The 21,017-nt window shown below is 34.9% G+C and overlaps 2 protein-coding genes across 4 annotated transcripts; both read right to left on the bottom strand.

The window, feature by feature from the left end:
* Positions 1 to 1,344: 1,344 nt before the first annotated feature.
* On the bottom strand, positions 1,345 to 6,481 carry LOC111908819 (vacuolar protein sorting-associated protein 52 A). 3 transcript variants are annotated; one of them, XM_023904618.3, is made up of 21 exons: positions 6,221 to 6,481; positions 5,349 to 5,403; positions 5,186 to 5,280; positions 5,058 to 5,115; positions 4,855 to 4,950; positions 4,677 to 4,778; positions 4,502 to 4,585; positions 4,339 to 4,419; positions 4,121 to 4,264; positions 3,930 to 4,021; positions 3,728 to 3,809; positions 3,462 to 3,644; positions 3,249 to 3,364; positions 3,080 to 3,138; positions 2,897 to 2,997; positions 2,723 to 2,773; positions 2,404 to 2,583; positions 2,184 to 2,318; positions 2,022 to 2,096; positions 1,868 to 1,925; positions 1,345 to 1,790 (listed from the first exon to the last, which is right to left on the bottom strand). In XM_023904618.3, the coding sequence occupies exons 2-21, from the start codon at positions 5,373 to 5,375 to the stop codon at positions 1,486 to 1,488; spliced, it is 2,124 nt and encodes a 707-aa protein (XP_023760386.1). In that variant the 5' UTR covers positions 5,376 to 5,403; positions 6,221 to 6,481; the 3' UTR covers positions 1,345 to 1,485. The 3 variants fall into 3 exon arrangements, with proteins under 3 accessions (XP_023760386.1, XP_023760388.1, XP_023760387.1); XM_023904620.3 differs by lacking the exon at positions 6,221 to 6,481 and adding an exon at positions 5,830 to 6,149 and having other exon boundaries at positions 1,345 to 1,787; XM_023904619.3 differs by lacking the exon at positions 6,221 to 6,481 and adding an exon at positions 5,830 to 6,146.
* A 12,733-nt stretch (positions 6,482 to 19,214) lies between these two features.
* On the bottom strand, positions 19,215 to 20,617 carry LOC111908818 (RING-H2 finger protein ATL58). Its single transcript, XM_023904617.3, has 3 exons — positions 20,250 to 20,617; positions 19,975 to 20,063; positions 19,215 to 19,666 (listed from the first exon to the last, which is right to left on the bottom strand). Exons 1-3 carry the CDS (start codon positions 20,496 to 20,498, stop codon positions 19,384 to 19,386), a joined length of 621 nt encoding a protein of 206 aa, XP_023760385.1. The 5' UTR covers positions 20,499 to 20,617; the 3' UTR covers positions 19,215 to 19,383.
* Positions 20,618 to 21,017: the final 400 nt, after the last annotated feature.

Genomic DNA, 21,017 nt, shown 5'->3' with positions numbered 1-21,017 from the left:
ATTAATTATTATTGACCCATATATGGATGTTTTAGTTTACAAAATAAGACAAAAGAAATCAAAAGAAAAAAAAAATACAGTGATTACACTCGAATATACTTGAGATCGAGCAAATCTTCCCACCATCAATGGTCTAATAATTATTTTTATATAAAACTTATCTGGTTATTAATTATATTCCATATTTATCAAAACATTAACAAATGTACTAAAATACATGAGTAACTAATATTGATAAGTTTTCATATATATATATTGAGAAATTAAATATCCTTATATTTTTTGTTAATATAAATTCTCCTACCCAATTAAATAGTAATATATATAACATTTAATGCTCATCTAATGAAATCTACTATAATAAATAAAGGTTTTTTTGTCACATGTCCTCTTATCATTCATTTGGACACATGACATTTTCTAGAATTTTTAAATTTTCTATTTTCCACTTGTTATTTTATTGTATTTTTCATTTTATTAAATTAAAAATCCACATTTAATGTAACGTAATATATATGTAAAGTATTTATTAGAAAAAGTTTATATATGTAATGTATTCAATACATTAAAGTCTCATTAATTTTAATAATTCAATTTTTTTTCATTTTTCTTATAAATTTAAACTTTTCAAATTGTTAAAATTTTATATTTATTTTTTTTAATTAAACTCATGTGATACATGGGTCTCACACCTAGTTTAATAATATTTTAATATACTAATGTGACACATGTTATCATTTAAATGGGTAGAATGATTTATAGGAACAAAAAATAGGATTTAATTTTTCATATATTTTTTTTATAGATAGTTACATCAACGGTTCTTATGATTGGTAAAAAAAAATACCACTACAAGTTATTATGATGAATTTTGAAGGTGATTGGTCCTTGAAAGTTTAAAATGTTTATGCTAAAAATAATAATAATTCGTTACAAATAAATATATTTTTAAGTAAAAGCATGTGTTTGTTTATAGATAAGAAAGATTATACTTTTTTTTAATAAAATAGTGAGTTGGTTTGAAAAAGATTATCTTAAGGCACGTTTGATTCAAAGATTGAAGTGGAATCCAAATGGATTGGATGCTTTTGGTTTGGTTATCAAATGGACTGAATTGGATCGAAGCAGTGAATATGTATCGTGTTGATTTTATGATTCCTAAGGGTAAGCCAAAAAAAAACCTAAATTCCATGATCCATTTTTCATACCAAAAATACAAAATTATGTGCTCTTCTAGTTTGTCAACATTAACCACTCTTCTACTAGGCAACCTACAATATTTCTTCAAAAGTAATGTTCATATAATATGCAAAAATAGCTATTTATAACTAACATAAAATAAAATAAACACAACTCCACAATCTTATTTTATCAAAAAAAAACCTCATCTCAATTCTCGCATCACATACACATACAGATGGACCAAAAAAAAAAGCAACCGAATCCTTAAAAATGTTTAGAAATCAATGAAGGAACGATGATGTTCTAGAATGTCCTGGAGTACTTTCTGATTTCATACATTATGGATGATATGGAAACAAGATCTTTGTTAAGAGCGGACCCACCCGCAATCCTCTTCATGCAATCAGAGAGTCTTGTATAATACAGTAACAGCTGTGTTAAAGCTGCTCTTAATATTTCCATCCCACAAAGAAAATTGCTGAACGAAGTGATGACATCACCATGCATCAACTCAATTGCTGCTTTCCATCTGCTTCCAAAGTCTTTCACCAGCGGCTCCACTTCTGCAACCGTGATTGCTGCTTTATCCGAACTCCCCTCCTCAGCTGCTGCAAACCATTTTTATTTTTATTTTTTAAAACCATCAAAATGACCATTTTACCCTTCACTCAAAAAACACACTTACATGCTCGGGTTTTCACAAACTTGATGAGATTGCCAAAATGTTCCACCAGCAACTCTTCCTGTGACAGACAAATAGGAAAATACTTCATCCATACTTATACCATAAAGACGAAAATGCCCTTCACCCCCCTTAAAGTCAAAGTCAAACAACTTACGACATAAACAGCTGTATTATTTTTCAAAAGTTCTTCAAAATGGAGCTGAATTTTCCCACCTTCGGGACCCGCTTCCTGGAAACCAAAATCAAATACATCGATAATAATTTTTTTTTTATAAATAATCATGTGATAATTAAAATAAATTGCATCTAATTATACCTTCAAAACTGCAATTGTCATGTCATAGTTGTTGATAAGAAACACAGTCTGTAGTTTTGGCTTTGTGAAGGTTTTTGCAAGCTTAATAAGCAAGTCATCGATAGCCATTTTGAGTCTTTCCATATTCAGATCAAGCTATAATTATTTATAAATCAATTACAAAGTATTCAAAAAAAATAATATAATAATAATAATAATAATCAGTTGTTTGACTGCTGACCTGGCCATCACCATAGTCAACATTAAGTTGAATAAGTGAAGCTGTAAATTCAGCATAACGCCTCATGACATAATGTGGATGCACATCATCTTCCCATAATGTTTTCACATTTGCATTTCTCAGACTGTTGATGTGCATGTCAAATATCATCTTGAAACGTGGCCATAATGATATATTAACCTATTTTTTTTTTTTTTTTAACAAGAAAAAACCGAAATTAAAATGATGTAATAGAGATAAATAAATGAAAGTACATTGCTATTTCATGCATTTAAACCAACAACAAAATGTTCAGAAAAACACCCTACAATGTACATACCTTGTCTAAATAAGAATCAAGACACGGAATCCTTCTCCTAGACATTATGAGCTGAAAAAAAATAAGAAAAAATGACTCGATGTATAAAAGAATATACAAACATAATTCTTTATAACAAGGAAATTTAAAATTTTCTAGATAAATTATTCAAAAAAAGAAAATTATAAGATTCACCTGGTGTTGGTGTGTGATTCGGATCATAAGCATTATACCAATTGCATCAAAGCAATTTGGAAGAATTGTCCCAAAATGCTCATCCATTACAGTAAATGGCCCTGAAAAAAAAAACCAAAAATATATTTTTTTTTAAATATATTTAAATAACTGATATACAATTACTGCAGATTATTCATCTACCTGAAAATATATCTAAAAATACAGATTCTTCTCCAAAAAAATCCCCACAGAAAACATACCTGTACATCATAAAAGTTAATAAGCATTTTCGTGTGTGTGTGTGTGTGTGTGAGAGAGAGAGAGAGAGAGTGTGTGTGTGTGTGTGTGTAAAAAAACAAATGTACAGTACTCTGAAGTAGCAGTGTCCATAAGCAGTTTATGCAAGCTTCTGAAGAGGACTTCATATGGATATTTTTTGGAGCTTGCTTCAGCAATATGTGGAATTAATGAAGGCTCATCAATTTCCTATATATATCAGTAATAAACAAACATAACTTAAATGCCAGCTGGCAAGAAAACAAACAACAATAACTTGAAATAAAAAAAAATTAAAAAAAAATACCTTGAGAATATTTATCCTATCTCCAAGAGCAAAAATAGCAGACCGATTTTTCAAAGGCTCTCTTCCTCTTGAAAAAAGACTCGTGCTTCTGGTGTCTACACCTATCAAATCAGTGGGACCCGCTATATCCAGCTGTAATTTCTCCAATGCTTGAATATAAGCACGAAAATGAGCACTTAACACCTGCCACATTATCACCATTTTTTTATAAACACAAAATGTTTTAGAGAAATACCAAATATACCCTTACTAATTACTATGCCTACCTTGTTCATTGTATCTGTATATGCTACACGAACTTCATTATAAATCTCCTTTCCATGTTCCTTGAGAAATGTAATTACATATCTGCATGGATATATATTACATTTGGAAAAATTGCAGGAAATAAAAATGTATTTTATAAATAATAATAATAATACATAATCATGTTGCTATTATGGTGAAAAGTTAGAAGAGAGAACTCACTTATATTTCAACAGGATGCTCTGCTGGAGAATCTGGATATTTGTTTTAGGTTTCCTCAAAGCATAAAGCTTCTGAATCATGAATTCAAATACCTATAAAAAGTGGAAAGAAATTTGTAAAAAAAATTACAGGAAACAAAGTGAGATCATGTGAAGAATGTAAAAGAGGAAATGGATGAATATGTATTTTACCTTTGAAATTGCTTTTTGTCTCAATCTTTCTAACTCTGGTTGAACATCTTTTAAAGCATTTGAAGTTTTAACCATGGAATCTACTTCCACAAACTTCAGCTTCTTACTCAAGATCTCAAGAGTCCTCAAGTATTCCTCATTGACCTATAAGAATTTTGTAATATTAAATTTACTACTTTCCCTCCAAAAAAGAAATGAGTATTGTTCACAAAAAGTACCTCTCCATCAACAATTATTTCTATCATCCTTGGTGGCACAATGATGTCTTCAACAAATTTTGCTAACTTTGATTCTGCCACCTGTAAAAATATCCCAAAAGGAAATATTTAATCAAAAAAAAAAAAAAAAAGTATTCCAGAAGATTATAAATAATGGGATTACCTTGCGATTTTTCAGCTTCAGCCCCATATCCAATGATTTCTCCTGAAGAATCTTTATGTCTGAACTAATAGAACCAATCTCAACCTGTAACAAGAAATTTGAAATACTTTAAAGAATATAATATAAAAGTTTGATGAAAATTTCTTTGAGCTTAGCATAAAATGTGATGAACTACCTGAAATCCACCAAGCAGAGTTTCCATTTGTGAAAGAATGACATCACAATCACGAATTTGATCATGTAGTGACACTAGATTATCACTCTCTGTTATATACTCCTGTTGAAAAAAAAAGATAGGAAATTACATTAGTAAACTGAGAAAACAAAAAAATAAATGTAACTCAGCCACCTGCCTGAATAGAATCCAATTCAACTTGGCGTAAATTGTTTTCAACTCCCTTAGTATACTCCCTCAGTTTCACACCTTTTGATAATATGTTTGCAACAACCTAAGTTCAAAAAAATAAAATGATATTGTACATGAAAACAATATAATTTTGATAATTATCAAATATCAACCAAGAAATTGGACAGAAATCCATATGACTAAAGGTACCTCATCGGCTTTGCACTCTTCAAGCTCCTGTTGTAGCCCTTCCAATGATATATCATTGCTGAAATAAACCAACCATTGATTTAATTGCAGAAAAATCAATATTTAGATTCAAGGGTAAGAAAATGCACCTGCTTGCATCTTCTTCAATGGTTAAATCACCAACAACAGCTCCCAAATTAAAAACAGATTTACTAGCATCTGTGGCTTCACCTTCAGGTTTAAGCTGAGAACATCAACATATACATGTCACACACAGGGAAAAAGCTAGAACAGATTGAGTAGAACTCTTACCAGTTCGTTTGTTGCTGCTTCCGCCATTTTATTCAGTCAATAGAGCAAGTTACAGCTGAAAATGAAGACTTGCAGGTGTGAAAATGGGTATAAGGTTCGATAAAGATTATGGAGCTTTGCCAAATACACGATACAGATCCAGTGACAAGATCCACCAAATGACTGGATTGTCTATCAATCAATCTCCTAATTTCATTCTGAATTTCTAGAAGGAGTCGAGAAGATGTCTGTGAGATGGAGACTCATGGCTACGTAAAGAAAAATATGAACTTATGTGGAATGGAAAAACAAGAAGATAGCTGTCATGATTTTTATCGTCAATTACATGTCTTCCGGTGCAATTCGGACTTCAGATCGAGGAAGGAAAAATCTCTCAAGGAAAAATCATAGCAAATCTCAATGTCGAAAACAACAATTTTATCAGCAATCACAAATCAGAATCCCTTTTAACCTGTTTTACACTAAATACCACTTTTCTTACCTGATGTAGATCGGTGAGTACCGAATGTTAAGTCATTTAGGGAGCGACGGTGGTCAAAATCGACAGCGGAGAGTGTTTCCCTCGACGAGGTGGTGGTCGCCCCTCTCCGTCGCCGTAAGTTCTTAGAGAGAGATGGTGGTTTAGACTTGTGAGACTGACCGTTTTTGCTTCGAAGGTTGTGTTCATTTCCTTTATTTTAATTTTTTTTTTATATTCATTTTCTTCTATTTTGATTTTTGATTGCTATTTTATTTTGTTTAGTCGTTGATTCTGATTCGTAACCCTCGAAACCAAAATCCGATCATAACAACTCACGATGAATCACCAAAACCCACATTTTGATCAACACATCCAATATGAATTGAATCGTAAGAAAGAAATTACAAATTACCTTCTTTTATGGAGACTGAAATTGAGGAAAAACACCCGAATCAGCCTTCTTTCTCTTACAGTCAAAAGTGTTTGGTCGACACAGAATGACGATATAGCAGAAGAGAACGATGAGGTTAAAGATCAAAGATGTGTTGGAGGTGAGCAGCAATATGATAAAGATTACAGTAGAATGACAATGCAGCAGGGAAGAAGCAAAAGTGGATGTGTTAGATGTGATTTAATAAAAGTTTGCAAGGATAGAATGAGGAACTTGGTTTGATGATGAATTTTGATGGAATTCAATTCTACTATTTGTCAACCAAATTATGTTATTAATAGCATGGATACTCCAAATTAACCCAATGTTTGATTTAGAAATTACTTTCCTTTTCATTATTATCAAACAAATTATAATGAAAGCATATTTAAGTTTATGTTCCTTATAAATAAGATAATTTATTGTGGACAGCTAATAGCGTCGAGATCTCGATGTGAGAACGTTTCGCGGGCATAGCGAAAATAGCGGTTTGAAATAGGGCTCACAGATACCAGAGCTGGGATTATTCTCGAGATAAGTCGTTATTTCAAAATCGATATCTCGTTTTTCTTACCGCTATTTGACATTTAAGTGTTAGTTGGGCTTATTTTACTGATTTATAAAAAATAGATTCTTTGATATGGACCGGCCCACTATTTGTAATATTCTTAGCCTAGTATTTTTCATGTTCCGTTATGACCTTGTAGGAAGACATCAGACTAAAACAACAATCTTTTTCTCCTTGTCGGCAACACTTCCTTCTCTTTTCTTATTGATGTGATCACCTCCCAAGTCCCACCATAAAATTAAGTGACGAGAAGCTAAATCAAAAGGACCAATGAGGTAAGCATCTTATTCCTTTAAGAAATTTTGAGTCATCCCTCTCCCTCGTTAAGTCCTACTTTTGTTGTTAATCGAGACTTTTATACTCAGACGTGACTATCTTAGTTAGACAGATAATGAAATTTCTTCTTTTCTATTACTTGTTTCTTCTCGATACTTGTTTGATGTCTGTTAATCAGCTATATACATGGAGGGAATGCGTTTAATTTGTAATTAGACATCGGTTAATGCATTTAATTTGTAATTTGTTATATATAGTTGACTAGTTAATGCATTTAATTTGTAATATGATATGTATAGTTAAGTAGCTGAGAGGGGGCAAACGTTATGTAACTATTTTTTGTGCACCAGGTTTAACTTGTAAACATGGAAGGTCATTCTTTACATTTAATTTGGGTTTATGCGGTTGGCTTACCATTCAATGTTGTACGTGAAAGTTTCCAATATGTAATTAACCCATTTCGGCCCTCACATGACCATTTTTGTGATAAATTAAGAAAATATGTTACAGTATGATACTAGGTGTGAGACCCATGTATCATATGGGTTTATTTAAAAAAATTAATATAAAATTCAAAATATTTGAGAAGTTTGAATTTATAAGAAAAATGAGAAAAATATTGAATTATAAAAATTAAAATGCTTTTTTTTCTCTTTTAAATTTAAATAAACAAATAAAGGAAATTAATGAAATTTTAATGTAGTAATTTTAAAATTAAAAGAAAAGTCCATTAATAAAATTGATATGCATTTATTATTAGATTTAAATAATATTTAACATTTAATAAAATAGAAAAACCATAAAATGACAAGTGGAATAAAAATTAATTTAAAATTACCATAAAATTACATGTGGCAAATTGAATAAGAGTGTGACAAGTGGCAAAAAAAAAACTTTCATTTGTTAGAGTAGATGTCTTACCTATTTTTAGCCGTTTTTGTGATTAGCCATATTATTTTCAAGGGTTTAGGTCATTTTTGGTCACTTAACTTTTGGTATTGTGCTCATTTGGTCACTTAACTCTTTTTAAGTTTTAAAAGGTCATCAAACTTTTGGCTTTGTGCTCATTTAGTCACTTAACTTTTGTTTTGGTCATATTTAGTCACCGAACTTTTAAAATTGTGTTCATTTAGTCACTAAACTTTTAATTTTTTTTAAAAGTTTAATGACTAAATGAGCACAATTTTAAAAGTTATGTGACTAAATGAGCATATATCTAAAAGTTGGGTGACTAAATGTGACCAAATCAAAAGTTAAATGACTAAATGAGTACAAAATCAAAAGTTTGATGACCTTTTAAAACTTAAAAATAGTTAAGTGACCAAATGAGGAAAAACCAAAAGTTAAGTGATCAAAAATGACCTAAACCCTATTTTCAACTATACTAAATTGCAAATTTGCCAAGTAAAAGACAAGACCTTTTTCACAATTCAGTTATCTAGAAGAAATATTGAAAAAAATCTAATTTTTCTAATATGAAAGTTTCTAATACTCCTATGACGATAACTTTTAAGGTGTTAAAATTGAAGAAAAACTATTAAACTAAGTTATCTAGAAGAAATATTGAATATATATATATATATATATATATATATATATATATATATATATATATATATATTTTCTAATATGAAACTTTCTAACACTCTTATGACGATAATTTTTAAGGTGTTAAAATTGAAGAAAAACTATTAAACTATGACTCTTATCTAACAAATATCATGTATAATGTGTGTATTTATGTACTCTTTCAATCTATTCCTCAGCAATCTTATAGTGAAACTGTCAACTATATTTTTTTCTACATGTACTCTAAAGATTCATGTATGTCCACTAGAATTGTTTTCAAGTAATTGGATATTTTCATGAAGGAAACATTAACAAGGTTTTGGTTATTCGATTATTTAGTTAATTCAGTTTGGTTAACCAAATAACGATATCTTATTTGATTTGGTTTTGGTTAAATTTTCATTATTTTGATTTGGTTAACCGAATAAGCTATTTAATTAATATGTATTTTTATAGTTTATATCTATAAATTAATATTTTATATTTAAATTGATAAGATTATTTACTAAAAAAGATTTCATAACTTATTATTTAATTATTAACCATTATAAATTTATAATTGTTTATATATTGTATTAAAAATAAACAACTAATTAGCTAAATGCCAATTAACCTTCTGTAACATCCGATCTAGGTACGAATCAATTTTCTTGTATTTATTTTTAAAAGGGTGGCCACGACGTGGTGGTGCATCACCACGACATGGCGGACTATGCGGGGTCGCGGGATTTTAGTGACCCGCCACGACGTGGTCTTGGGGCACCACAACGTGGCAGGTGTTTTAGAGGAAACCTTAATTTCGGGTTTTGGACCCTATATAAGGAACATTAAGGCTAGGGTTTTAGCCTCCATCTTCCCCCCAACCTCATAAGCCCTAACCCTAGCCTCCATTGAAGTTGTGAGCTCATTATTGGTGCTTTTTGGTGATTTTAGAAGGAGAATGAAGCTCTTGGTGAGGTGGCTACTTGGCAAGCATCATTTCTTCATCTAAGCTTTTTTCTTGGACCTTGGTGAGTACCCAAGACTCAACCTTTTCTTGCCATGTTCCTAGATCTCTTGTTGTTGTCCCCTTTTCCCATGATTTTGATGGACTTAAGTGATAAATAGTAATTTTGTAGGTTTAACTTGTGAAATTTCTTTTAACATGCGAAAATTATGAGTTGTTTTTTTCATTAAAGTAGTTTTTTTCATGGTAGGAATATTTAAAGACACAACAAAGAAATAACTTATATTGTTAAAACAAAGTCTTAAAGTTATAGTATTTTATCAAAAATATAGTGTAAAAATTAGACCTGGTAATGGGTCGACATAGGTTAGGTTCGGATTCAACCCATTTATTAATTTGGTTGAAGTTTTCAACTCAACTTGTTTATTTAAATGAGTTAATATTTCCAACCCACCTCAACATTTTAGATAAGTGGGTTCTCACTGATAGGGGTGAGCAAAACCAAACTCGAAAACCCAAAAACCGAGAAACCGAAACCGAACCCAAACCGTCGGGTTTGGGTTTAAATTTTTAAAAACCGAAAAATGGGTTTTGGGTTCGGTTTTAGTACCTCAAACTGAACCAACCTATTGGGTTTGAAACCGACCCAACAATTGGGTTTGAAACCAACCCAACTCGATATTTTTACAAGTTTTTTAATAATATGGTATAATTTGACTTTCTATGTCAAAGGTAATATACGTCAAATGGATTTTGGTACTAAATTATACCAAATATACGGCTTGTGGTGTTGTTTTAGTGAGACCGAGATTATTACTTGGTTGTTTGCTACTTGTTTTTGTTTCTAAAAACTTGTTAAACTTGGTTGTTGTAAACTTTTAGCAATATACTTTTGATGTTGTGCTGGGGTTGAAATGGTTTTTTTTAGTTTCTTTAATCTAGGTTGCTAAATTTGTTTCATTTTTAAGTTATAAAGATTTGCTGAAAAATAGGTTACAACCCAAAAACCACAGGTTTAACCCAAAACTCATCAATCCATGGGTTGAACCCAAAAACCGATGAAAACGACCCAAGAACCCAAAAACCGAAACCGACCAAAAACCCAACTCGACGGGTTCTAAAACCCAAAAACTGAAATACATGGGTTGGGTTTGGTTTACCCCAAAACCGACCCAACCCGGCCCATGCTCACCCCTACTCACCGACCGGGTTGACCTGTTTATGTAGTTCCCGACCCAACCTACTACATAAATTGATTAAACTTGGGTTAATTCATTTAAAATCAAAAAATAAATAAATAAACTAAATATTACATCACTTAAACTAGTTCAAACGTAAATAAAGTTTCAAAGTATGACAAAAGCACAATCATAATTCACAAATACATATAAATTGTTCAAATTACATTAAAAATATTTTTTTCGAAGTGATTTTGAAGAGTGAGTAGTATAGTTGGTGCTAAAAAAAAGATGTGTAACATCCAAAAATATGGTTCCAAAAATTTCATTTTTATAAAGATAAAATAGTATTTTTCAAATATCATCCATACAACCCAACAAAATTAATGTATCATGTGTTATCAAAATCAGAGTAAATATCAAATGCGGAATCCCCATGGTGTGTGTGGTGCAGTCAACTCGAGCACTTCCCCTTGGAACCGGAAGTACCTGAAACACAAACTAAAATCCGTAAGCACAAAGCTTAATGACTTCCCTAAGATATCACACACCAAACATATCACATATGGGCCCCGTCCAAAGAGATACGGGCCCAGCCCACACTCACAATACGAGCCCCGCCCAAATAAGCAAACATGTACAAACACATATAAGTATCACACAGACAACAAGTATAACAGCACAATCATCAAGGGCCGGCCTTGGTGCCTTAGAACCGCTAAACCTAGTGAGGAAAACTCACCTCGAAAAGCTGAATGAAACGAATGATCCCTGACTGCTGGTCCTACAGCTCCCCGAGCTATCAATTCCCAAAAACAACTAATTAACATTTGGGATCTACAACATTAACCAAAAATCCTTGCAAGTAGCATCCTGTTCCGAATCGATTCTTAGTCTGAGGATGTAGCCTGAAGATCGTTCATCATAAGAATTAGGACTTTTGAAAAGGGAATATTTAGGCCCATTTGGGTGCGGGAGATGTATTAGAAGTAATCCAGATGTTCGGTTCGTGTTTTGGACTCTAGGGGTATTTCGGTAAAGTGGCAGTTTGGGCTTTTGTGGAAAACGGACTTTTGTTCGGAAGGTCTTAAGTAAGGTATGAGTTGATAGAAGTGTAGAGCTTCTCGTCACCTTTCCGTGGATATAAGGATCATCGGAATCAGGCTTATAACGAAGAAGTTATGGCCTTCAGAAGTTTCGTGGTTTTCAGGCTTAGCCGAGTACACAGGGCATACACAAAGAGTACGCGGGACGTACTAGTGAAGAAGGAAGTACGCTGGGCGTACTGACTAAAATGGTCGCGAATGTTCTTCGGAGTACGTTGGGCGTACCAGAATTACGTTAGGCATACACAAGTCGGATCAGAACCCTATTTTAGGGTCTTGGACCCTATTTAAGCTCCTTATCTCATAACATAACCCTAATACCTTCAGCCTCCACCCCTCTAAACCCTATAAATCGTCATATATCATCCATGGGGGCATTTTGAGCTTATGGAGTCCATTTTTGGGGTATTGGATCCATTTTCAAGAAGATGGAGTTTGATGCAAAGATGGGAATCAAGGAGGAGCTTATGGATATGGCTTTTAGGACTCATTCTCAACTTGATGAAGGTATAAAGCTTTGAACTTGATCATTCATCTCTTAGATCTACCATCTTTGGGTTTTGGTTCCTTTTTGGTCCCAAGGATGAAGCTTTATGGCTCAAATTCGATTCTTAAACTTAGGGTTGCCACCCTTGGTGTTAATTGAGCCCCTAAGAAAGAAAGTTGCAATCTTGAAGGTCTTAATGGGTTCATGCAAGAGTTAAGACCATTTTTATGGAAGTAGAATTCCATTTTTGGATTTTGGGTTTGTTTGGGGCATGCAAAGTCACCAAGTCAGTGACTTTATGGGTTTAGACGTTAAGTATAGCTCAGATCTGTGATTTGGACTGGTGGGATCAAGTATTAAGCACTTAATGGATTTTGGGCATGAGTTGTTTGTACACTAGGCGTACTATGTAGTACGTTGCGCGTACAGTCTATTTGCCAAGTACGTTAAGCATACAGAAGAGATACGCTCGGCGTACGCTCCCAGGAGGACTTGGGCCTTAGTGGACTTCGGACCTTTGGGACCTAATGGTTTTGGGCCTGGATTTGCGGTTTGTTGAGTCTGAATGTATCTTGGGCCAATATTGGAATAGTTGGGCCTATTGGGCCTTGTGGGCCAATATAGAAATGGACTTCACATTTGTGGGCCTCGGTTTGGGTCAATTCTTAGATTAGGTTGTTATGGGCTTTCGTGGGCCAATTGGGGTCAGGATTATTGACTAAGGAGAATATTAGGCTTTAGTATAAGGTCCATTAGAAAGGTCTGGGCCTAATTGGAAAATTGGGTCATTGATGGTTTTATGGACATTATAGTGTGGGGCTTTTGTTTTGGGTTTAGGCCTTAGTTTTGGATCATACTGGGCTAGGGGTAGAATGGTCATTTTAGCCCATGCATGGATTAAGGATTATGGTACGGGACCCAATTGCTAATTAGGTATATTGTTTGGTAGTGACAGCTCGGGAAGTTGGCGGGGCAACAACTAAGGAATTCATGTGGGAAGCTTCTGCAGTGCGAGGTGAGTCTCCTCACCATACTAATGGGTCTAAGGCACCAAGGTCAGCCCATCTTATGATATGTGGTACACTAGCTGAAGTTGTATGATGTGGCATGATAGTTGGTTATGTGCTAGGAAGTATGCTAATGGTATTTGTGGTATTCTTTCATGAAAGGCCATGGGAGAGCCCATGCCACTTGGATGTAAGACCATGTGGAGAGCCCATGGCTTTCCTATTGTGTTGCAGTGTTTATTGTAGGTTCACTACTGATATGTCTGATATGTAGGTATATGTAGTATGCTAGTTGTCTTTGTGATACTTGCATGGAAAACCATGGGAGAGCCCATGACACCTGGATGTAAGACCATGTGGAGAGCCCATGACTTTCCTATTAAAGACCATGGGAGAGCCCATGGCACTTAAGTGTAAGACCATGTGGGGAGCCCATGGCATCTTGGAGTAAGACCCTGGGGACAAGCCCACGACATCCTTATATGTTTATATGCATGGCTTATGTGATTGATATGGCGTATGTGGTAAAGATAACTTTTATAGCTGATATGATATGTGTTATGTGGATTGTGTGTGGGGTATGCTATGAAGAAATCACTAAGTTTCGTGCATACGGTTTACAGTTTTGGTTTTAGGTATCATCGATTTGGAAAAAAAGAGCTTGGATTGATCGCAGTGCACACACCTATGACTTCCGTAATGAATGATTTTGGGATAAACTCTGATAAATGATTTACTTAACTATGATTTGAAATGTTTGAATTAAATGGTATCAATGTTTTAGTTATATTAAAAATGAAATTTATACCCTTGATTTTTGGGTCGTTACATTGCATGGGGGTAAAAATACTATTTTACCCCTAACATAACTTGGTCCAAGAATGAAACCCTAAATCATAATCCAATAGCCCAAAAGTTAAACAATCCATTAAAGCCCAACATATGGCCCAATTTCCAATTGGTCCCAATCTCTTCACATGGGCCTTAGCCTAAGGCCCAATAATGCTTCCCTAGCCCAAAGATTCGATTCCAGATGGCCCACTAACGCCCAAGACACAAAGTCTAAGAAAGTAGCCCATCCGAGGCCCAAAAGACGCAAAGCCCAAATCCATTGAGTACGTTGGGCGTACTCAACCGTACACTAAGTGTACAGGCTGCATGGCTTGTACGATGTGCGTACTAGCTTGTACGCTCAGTGTACTCACCCATTAAGCCATAAACCCAAAAAGCACTTAAATCCTTAAGACCTAGGGTTCCAATCCCAAATCTGAGTCATGTGAAGTGTCTTAAACCATAAAGTCGTAAACTTGGTGGCTTTGCATGCCCCAAATGAACCAAATCTCGAAATATCAAACACTACTTCCATAAAAGGAATCCAAACTCATGCATGGATTATTCAAAGCCTCTAAGATTGCAACTTTATGACTCAATGACCAAATGAACACCAAGAGTAGCAACTCTAAGCTCCAGAAATTAAAATAACTCACAAGATCTCATCTATAGAACCAAAAAGACCCAAAAACTCAAACAAAGAAGACCTAAGCATTAACAAGGTAAGTTCTGAGCTTTATACCTCAAATGAGTGCCAAATGATGAAGATAACCCGGATCTTCAAGCTTAACTCCAACACCTCTCCTTCGCCAACTTTTTCTTCTTCTTTCCAAGGCACCAAACTACCAAAAATGCACTCCATAAGGTCAAGAACACACCAAGATGATAAAGGGGTCGATTTTAGGGTTTCTGGACAAGAGGCTGATAAGGGGCTAACCCATGGGACTTAATGACATTATATATGTCTGGAACCCTAAAAGTTAGGGTTTTTGGTCCTGACCACGTACGTTGCGCGTACCTTTTCGTACGCTAAGCGTACGTGATATGCCTCCGCGTTCCATAATGGACCATTACGCCCAACGTACATCAGGCTTACGCCCAGTATACGACCTCAGCAAGCCCACTCAAATAAGGCCCGATTCCACTAAGCCCACACAAATTGCATAATTAAACAATTATATAAATAATGAAATAATTAAATAATACCTTGGAACCATCGGGCGTTACAATTCTCCCCCACTTGGATCAAACTTCGTCCTTGAAGTCCGTTGTCTCGAAGAACTCGGGATAATGCTCCATCATCTCCTCCTTAGGCTCCCACGTCCACTCAAACCCCTTGCGGTGCAGCCACTGCACCTTTACTAGCTCCACAACCTTGTTTCTCAAGGTCTTCGTCTTCCAATCTAAAATTGTCACCGGTCTCTTAATGTAGTTTAGGCGGTCATCCATCCTGAATATCCTCCAAAGGTACAACTGCATAATCATCCAGTAAACACTTCCGCAACTGAGAGACATAAAAAGTGTTATGAATCTGACTGAGCTCGGCTGGAAGATCAAGACGATAAGCTACCCGGCCCACCTGAGCCAAAACCCTGATGGAACCAATATACCTGGGGCCCAACTTTCCCCGCTTCCTAAACCGGATGACACATTTCCAATGTGACATCTTCAGGAAAACCATATCTTCCAACTGGAACTCCAAGTCTGACTGGCGCCTGTCGGCATAGCTCTTCTTCCGACTCTGAGCTGTCTGAAGCCTGCTCCGAACCTACTGAATCAACTTAGTGGTCTTGAGCACCACCTTGGTACTCCTCATGACTCGCTAACTGTCCTCGCCCCAACAAATCGGGGTCATGCACTTCCTCCCGTAGAGCATCTCAAAAGGAGGTCGATAGATGCCGGCGTGATAATTGTTGTTATATGAAAATTTCGCTAACGAAAGATACGTATCCCAACTCCCACCGAAATCAAACACGCACGCTCTCAGCATATCCTCAAGATTCTGAATAGTCCACTCACTCTGGCCATCGGTCTGCGGATGATAATGTCGTACTGAAATGGAGACGAGCACCCATCTCGTCATGAAACCGCTTCCAAAATCTAGAAGTAAAGCGAACATCCCGGTCTGAAACCACTGATACTAGCACCCCATGATGTGCCACCACCTCCCAAACATAAATCTCGACTAACTTCTCTGCAAAGATACTCTCCTGGATCGGGATGAAATGCTCTCTCTATAGTGTTTGACCGAAAACACCACCGCCGGAACCAACCACCAGAAACCATCCCATCCCTCACACCCCCTCTCTACCTCTCTTTCTCTCTCTCATTTTTTATATATTTCCAATTTACAAGAATATAAAGTTGCCGAAAAATATTATCAGTTACCCTCTTACCTCTTACAGGAGTCACCACTCTCTCACCAGAGTCTCCAGCCTCTCCTCTTTATCACACCTCCACTTCAGTTTTCATCAAGAAAAACCCCAACTTCGATTCCTTATTTGCAGATCTTTAGTTCATTAGACAACGTAAACACCACCTCTATCAGTGACGACGACTTTTCAGATATGATGCTTTTCCAGATCAGAAGGTTTTGAAAGAGGTTCAACACCGATGGTTGTAGGCATATCCTTCACCCCTCCCTGTTTCTCTCAACACATAAACGAATGAGGGTTTCGGCAACAGAGGTCGAAGATGAGAAAATGGCGACGACACTAAGGTTTCATCGGATAGATGGTGGCGGCGACATCGTCTTTGTCTTTACGAAGGCCATACAACGGTGGTGATACAGATCTATTGGAGGCAAAGAGTTGATCCGATGAAGGAGATGAATAGATCCGGTACATGCAACTAATAGGTCCGGCGAATCCAACAAAGAAGGCGAAGAACTGTGGCAAAATGGGGAGCACCAGTGTATCGATTTACGAAGGATCGCTCTCTTTTTTCTTCTTCGACGAAGTTAGTGCCGGATAAAACGGCGATGGCCCGACAATGAACGGTGGTTTGGTGGTTCGGCTGGCAGTAGATAAAAGTTATTGATTTACTTGGGACAAACATATCACACAATGTTTACTAAACACTCGAGTGACATACATGTTGCCATCGTGATTGTATATGTCAACAACATTATCATTACAGGTGATTACAAGTTTTTATTTCATCAATAAGGAAGGCAACGTCCAGTTAAGTGGTTATCAACCCTAGTTTTCTAGTATATATTTCCTCTTATGTTCTGTTTTTTAAACAAGTTGGAATAATGCAGTTGTATTAGACCCTTGTATCCCTCTCGCATTAATATTTTATATGAAGAAATCGAGCACACTTTTGGATGTGCTTTTGGAGAGGATAAGACTTATGACTAGAAGACTTCAATTTATGTTATGTATAAATGTAAAGTTAAAATTTGCCTTTGTTATGATTTAAGCACTTCAACAAATGATTCAACGATTTCTCAAACAAAGTGATAATGCAAAACGAAAACAAAGATACAATCAATTTACATGGTTCACACAATCAGGATGATCAGCTACATCCTCAGTGAAAATGAGAGTTTTATTATTTCTATCGTAAAAGGCATGGTACGATACATGAGGTTACACGAATTCATGTGATATATATACTAGTAAGTTAAACTAATATTGCCAATAAGGCCAAGCTTGTTGAATCAATCAAAAATTGACCCATGACGAGATCTAAAGGCTAATCTAATATAGAAACTAGCCCACGAAAATAAAATCTTGGAGCGCTACCACTACCCCAACCTTGTAAGAGGCGGCTCCCCCTTGACTCCCCCACCCGCTCTCGAAAGAGTAGGGACCATACTTGGTCTGCCTAGCGGCTATATGGTCAAATTTACAACATTCTTCTCTAATCTCCGTTGAGAAGAATACTTGGTCTGCCTAGCAGGGATGTAGTATTTGTAACACCCATATGTTTATCTTTTTGCATATTTCCGTTGAGTTTAGACATTGCACATGTTTGGCAAAATAGTTGATAGCTAGTAAGTTGTTACGCCTAATCTCCTATGGAGAGGAGAGTAGGTTAAACTATTCTAAGAGATTAAAAGCAATTGACTTCAAGCATAATTTTACTAGTTTATAACACGTGGAAACCACGGTTACAAAATTAAAATTGATAATATAAATCAGAAAATTAAGTTGTTAAAATAAACATATATTATTAAAAAATAAGGAATTATAAAAGAAAAATGTAAACATAATAAATGTAACCAAATTTGGTAAATATTCTTTAATCGGGGGATAGGTGCGGTGAGTAATATTGATATATTTTGTTACCATATAAGAATTTATGAGTATTTATGAATATGAGTTGTAAAATGAAATTCAAATTGGAGAACCAAAACGATGACACGTGACGTATTATTGATTTAATAGCTTGACACATGGCGGAATGAGATTAACCTTATTCATTTATTAGGTAGGGAGATTTCATGAACAACTACCCTTTAAATAGGGATAAACAAAAGACTCTGATTAGGAAACAAAGATCACCCAAATCGACTCAAATACTAAATGATCCTAATTACCAAATGTAAAAACTGAAACAGGATAATTCCCTAAAATAAGATACTTTCCAGAAATTAAAAATACTTATTATCCATATGATTCATAACATAAGCGGAAGCTATAATTTTTATTTATTTAGAAATGTTTATTTAGAAATGTTTGGCAAAAGTAGTTGTAAGTTTTATAAATGTGTAAAAGTACATAAAAAATCTCAAAAGCTACTTGAAGTAGCTTTCAAACTAGAAGCCTTTTTTTTAATATAAAAGCTTTAAGCTCAGTTCATATTCCAAAAAAGAAATTTTTCTTTAATTCAATTTTTTTAACTTAAAAGATCTCAAAAGCTCATTGCCAAACATACCCATTATAAGCAACTAATGTCGTTAAAATGCTAAGCTAATCTTGAAGAAAATAAAATGTTGCACAGTGTGGCCATGTTGTTAGTTGTAGGTAACCCCTGACTTAAGGCTTATAAGAAACTCACAATCACAACTCTCACTTTCTATCTTATATAAACTTCCCCACTTGAACTCTTCATTTTTGTATCCATATGGAATGAGTTATTACATACTGTAAGCCCAATAATCTAACTACATATTATCCAAAGACAGCTATTCTATATGAATATAAATAGAGATTTTCGTGCCTTGTTAACTATTGTGTAGTAATAAGCTCCACATCTGCTGAAGACTGGCCACAATTATCAATCTGAAGAGATGCATCTGCATCACTACTGTTTTCTGCTGTGGTGGATGAAGTATCATTAGTTGTTTCTGCAACAGGTGGAGAAGAAGCAAGAAGAGAGAGACGACAGAGAGGACATGTGGTGTGAGTTGAAAGCCAGTGATCAATGCATTCCACATGAAATACATGCTTGCAAACTGGTATCTGTTGCAGCCTATCATCTGCTTGGTAGTCCCCAAGGCATACAGAACATCTGCAAATTTAATGTCAACCAACTTTTAAAGCAATATGCCAAATGTGAAATGGATAAGATATAGATAGCAAGAAGATAAGAAATGATGGTTTTGAATTGAATCTAAACGAGTTGTGTCTTAGATTTGATACAAAAATTACCTGAATTCCAGTTATCTATTTTAGGAAAAGACGGATTACATGGTTAGATTGATTTTTCTGATAAAAGAATCCCAATTTCTTCAAATCTTAGTAGTGAGATTGTAATCATGTAATGCATCATCTAAAGATCTGCTATATATAATGAAAATAAAGAAGCACGAGACTCACAGGGTATCAGTTACAGAAAAGCTCTCCTTGAACACAATAATAGGTAACATCTCTCTCAGTTCTTTCTTCAGCCCCAAATCAGCTTGCTCCTGCTCGTAATTGGAAATAAACGAGATCAATCCAAAGATATTCGCAGGTTTAGAAAAGGAATCTGCATCAGAAAACGTAAGTAAAACGATAGATTTGTATGAAATCATAAATACTCTCGATGATATGATGCGATTTCCGAAACCTAGATAAATCGAGATCAATCAGTAGCAAGAAGAAATTGATACCGTGGATACCGCATTGTTGACAGATGAGGGTTCCGACCAATGCGGTGAACGGCGGCGAAGACGGCGGAGGCGAAGATAGAAGAGATAGAAGGACAAGAAGAGGAGTAACGTGAAGACGAGGGTAAAAGCAAACGCAAATCCTCGGAACAGCTTTACTTCAGCTGATAATGCCCTCCTCCAATTCCAACAACTACTGCAGCCTTCTGGGTCGCCTGATGGTGATGATGATTCGTCCGCAGAACCAGCCATTTCAAATCAGTTGGATTTACAGAAACTTGAAGGCATTCTCACTTGATCGATGCTGCCATTTTAGAACAACAGACAGAGCTTGTGCTGCACCAGGCCTAACATAACTTTTGGCTACCGTAGAAATCACTTGCCTAACATATACATTTACTTTCTTCTATTACAAAAATAATAATAATAATAATAATAAAAGTCAATTCTTGTTTAAAATCTTAAAAATACCCTAATTTTTAGGGTGAAATATAGTTAATTTTAGTCACACTTGTTAAAATCTCAATCTTGATCTTTAAAGATTTTAAGATCTTCCAAGTCAAAAACTCAATATCACTAAAAATCTATCTTAAACAAAATCTATAATGGGATTTTACGCTATGCTCCTAAATTCTAAATTTACTAAAAGGAGCTAATTTTGCCATCAAGACTTTTTCTCCATCCACAGAAAACTTAAGATATTGACAATAATACCCTCATTTTAATTAGAGAATTAAAAAAATTCCCTTGATTTTATTTCCAAATGAAGCA

This window comes from Lactuca sativa, chromosome 6, assembly GCF_002870075.4.
Source record: "Lactuca sativa cultivar Salinas chromosome 6, Lsat_Salinas_v11, whole genome shotgun sequence".
NCBI classification, from domain to species: domain Eukaryota; kingdom Viridiplantae; phylum Streptophyta; class Magnoliopsida; order Asterales; family Asteraceae; genus Lactuca; species Lactuca sativa.
This window is presented reverse-complemented; position numbering and strand designations above follow the sequence as displayed.

Excerpts from the sequence above, each read along its gene's own strand:
- LOC111908819 (XM_023904618.3), bottom strand. The coding sequence starts at position 5,375 with ATGGCGGAAGCAGCAACAAACGAACTG. Across the intron at positions 4,265-4,338 it reads AAATAATTGTTGATGGAGAG|GTCAATGAGGAATACTTGAG; the intron begins GTACTTTTTGTG and ends AAATTCTTATAG. Across the intron at positions 2,584-2,722 it reads TTGATTCTTATTTAGACAAG|GTTAATATATCATTATGGCC; the intron begins GTATGTACATTG and ends AAAAAAAAATAG.
- LOC111908818 (XM_023904617.3), bottom strand. The coding sequence starts at position 20,498 with ATGGCTGGTTCTGCGGACGAATCATCATCACCATCAGGCGACCCAGAA. Across the intron at positions 20,064-20,249 it reads TCAACAATGCGGTATCCACG|GAGCAAGCTGATTTGGGGCT; the intron begins GTATCAATTTCT and ends AATTACGAGCAG. Across the intron at positions 19,667-19,974 it reads TTTTCTGTAACTGATACCCT|ATGTTCTGTATGCCTTGGGG; the intron begins GTGAGTCTCGTG and ends TTAAATTTGCAG.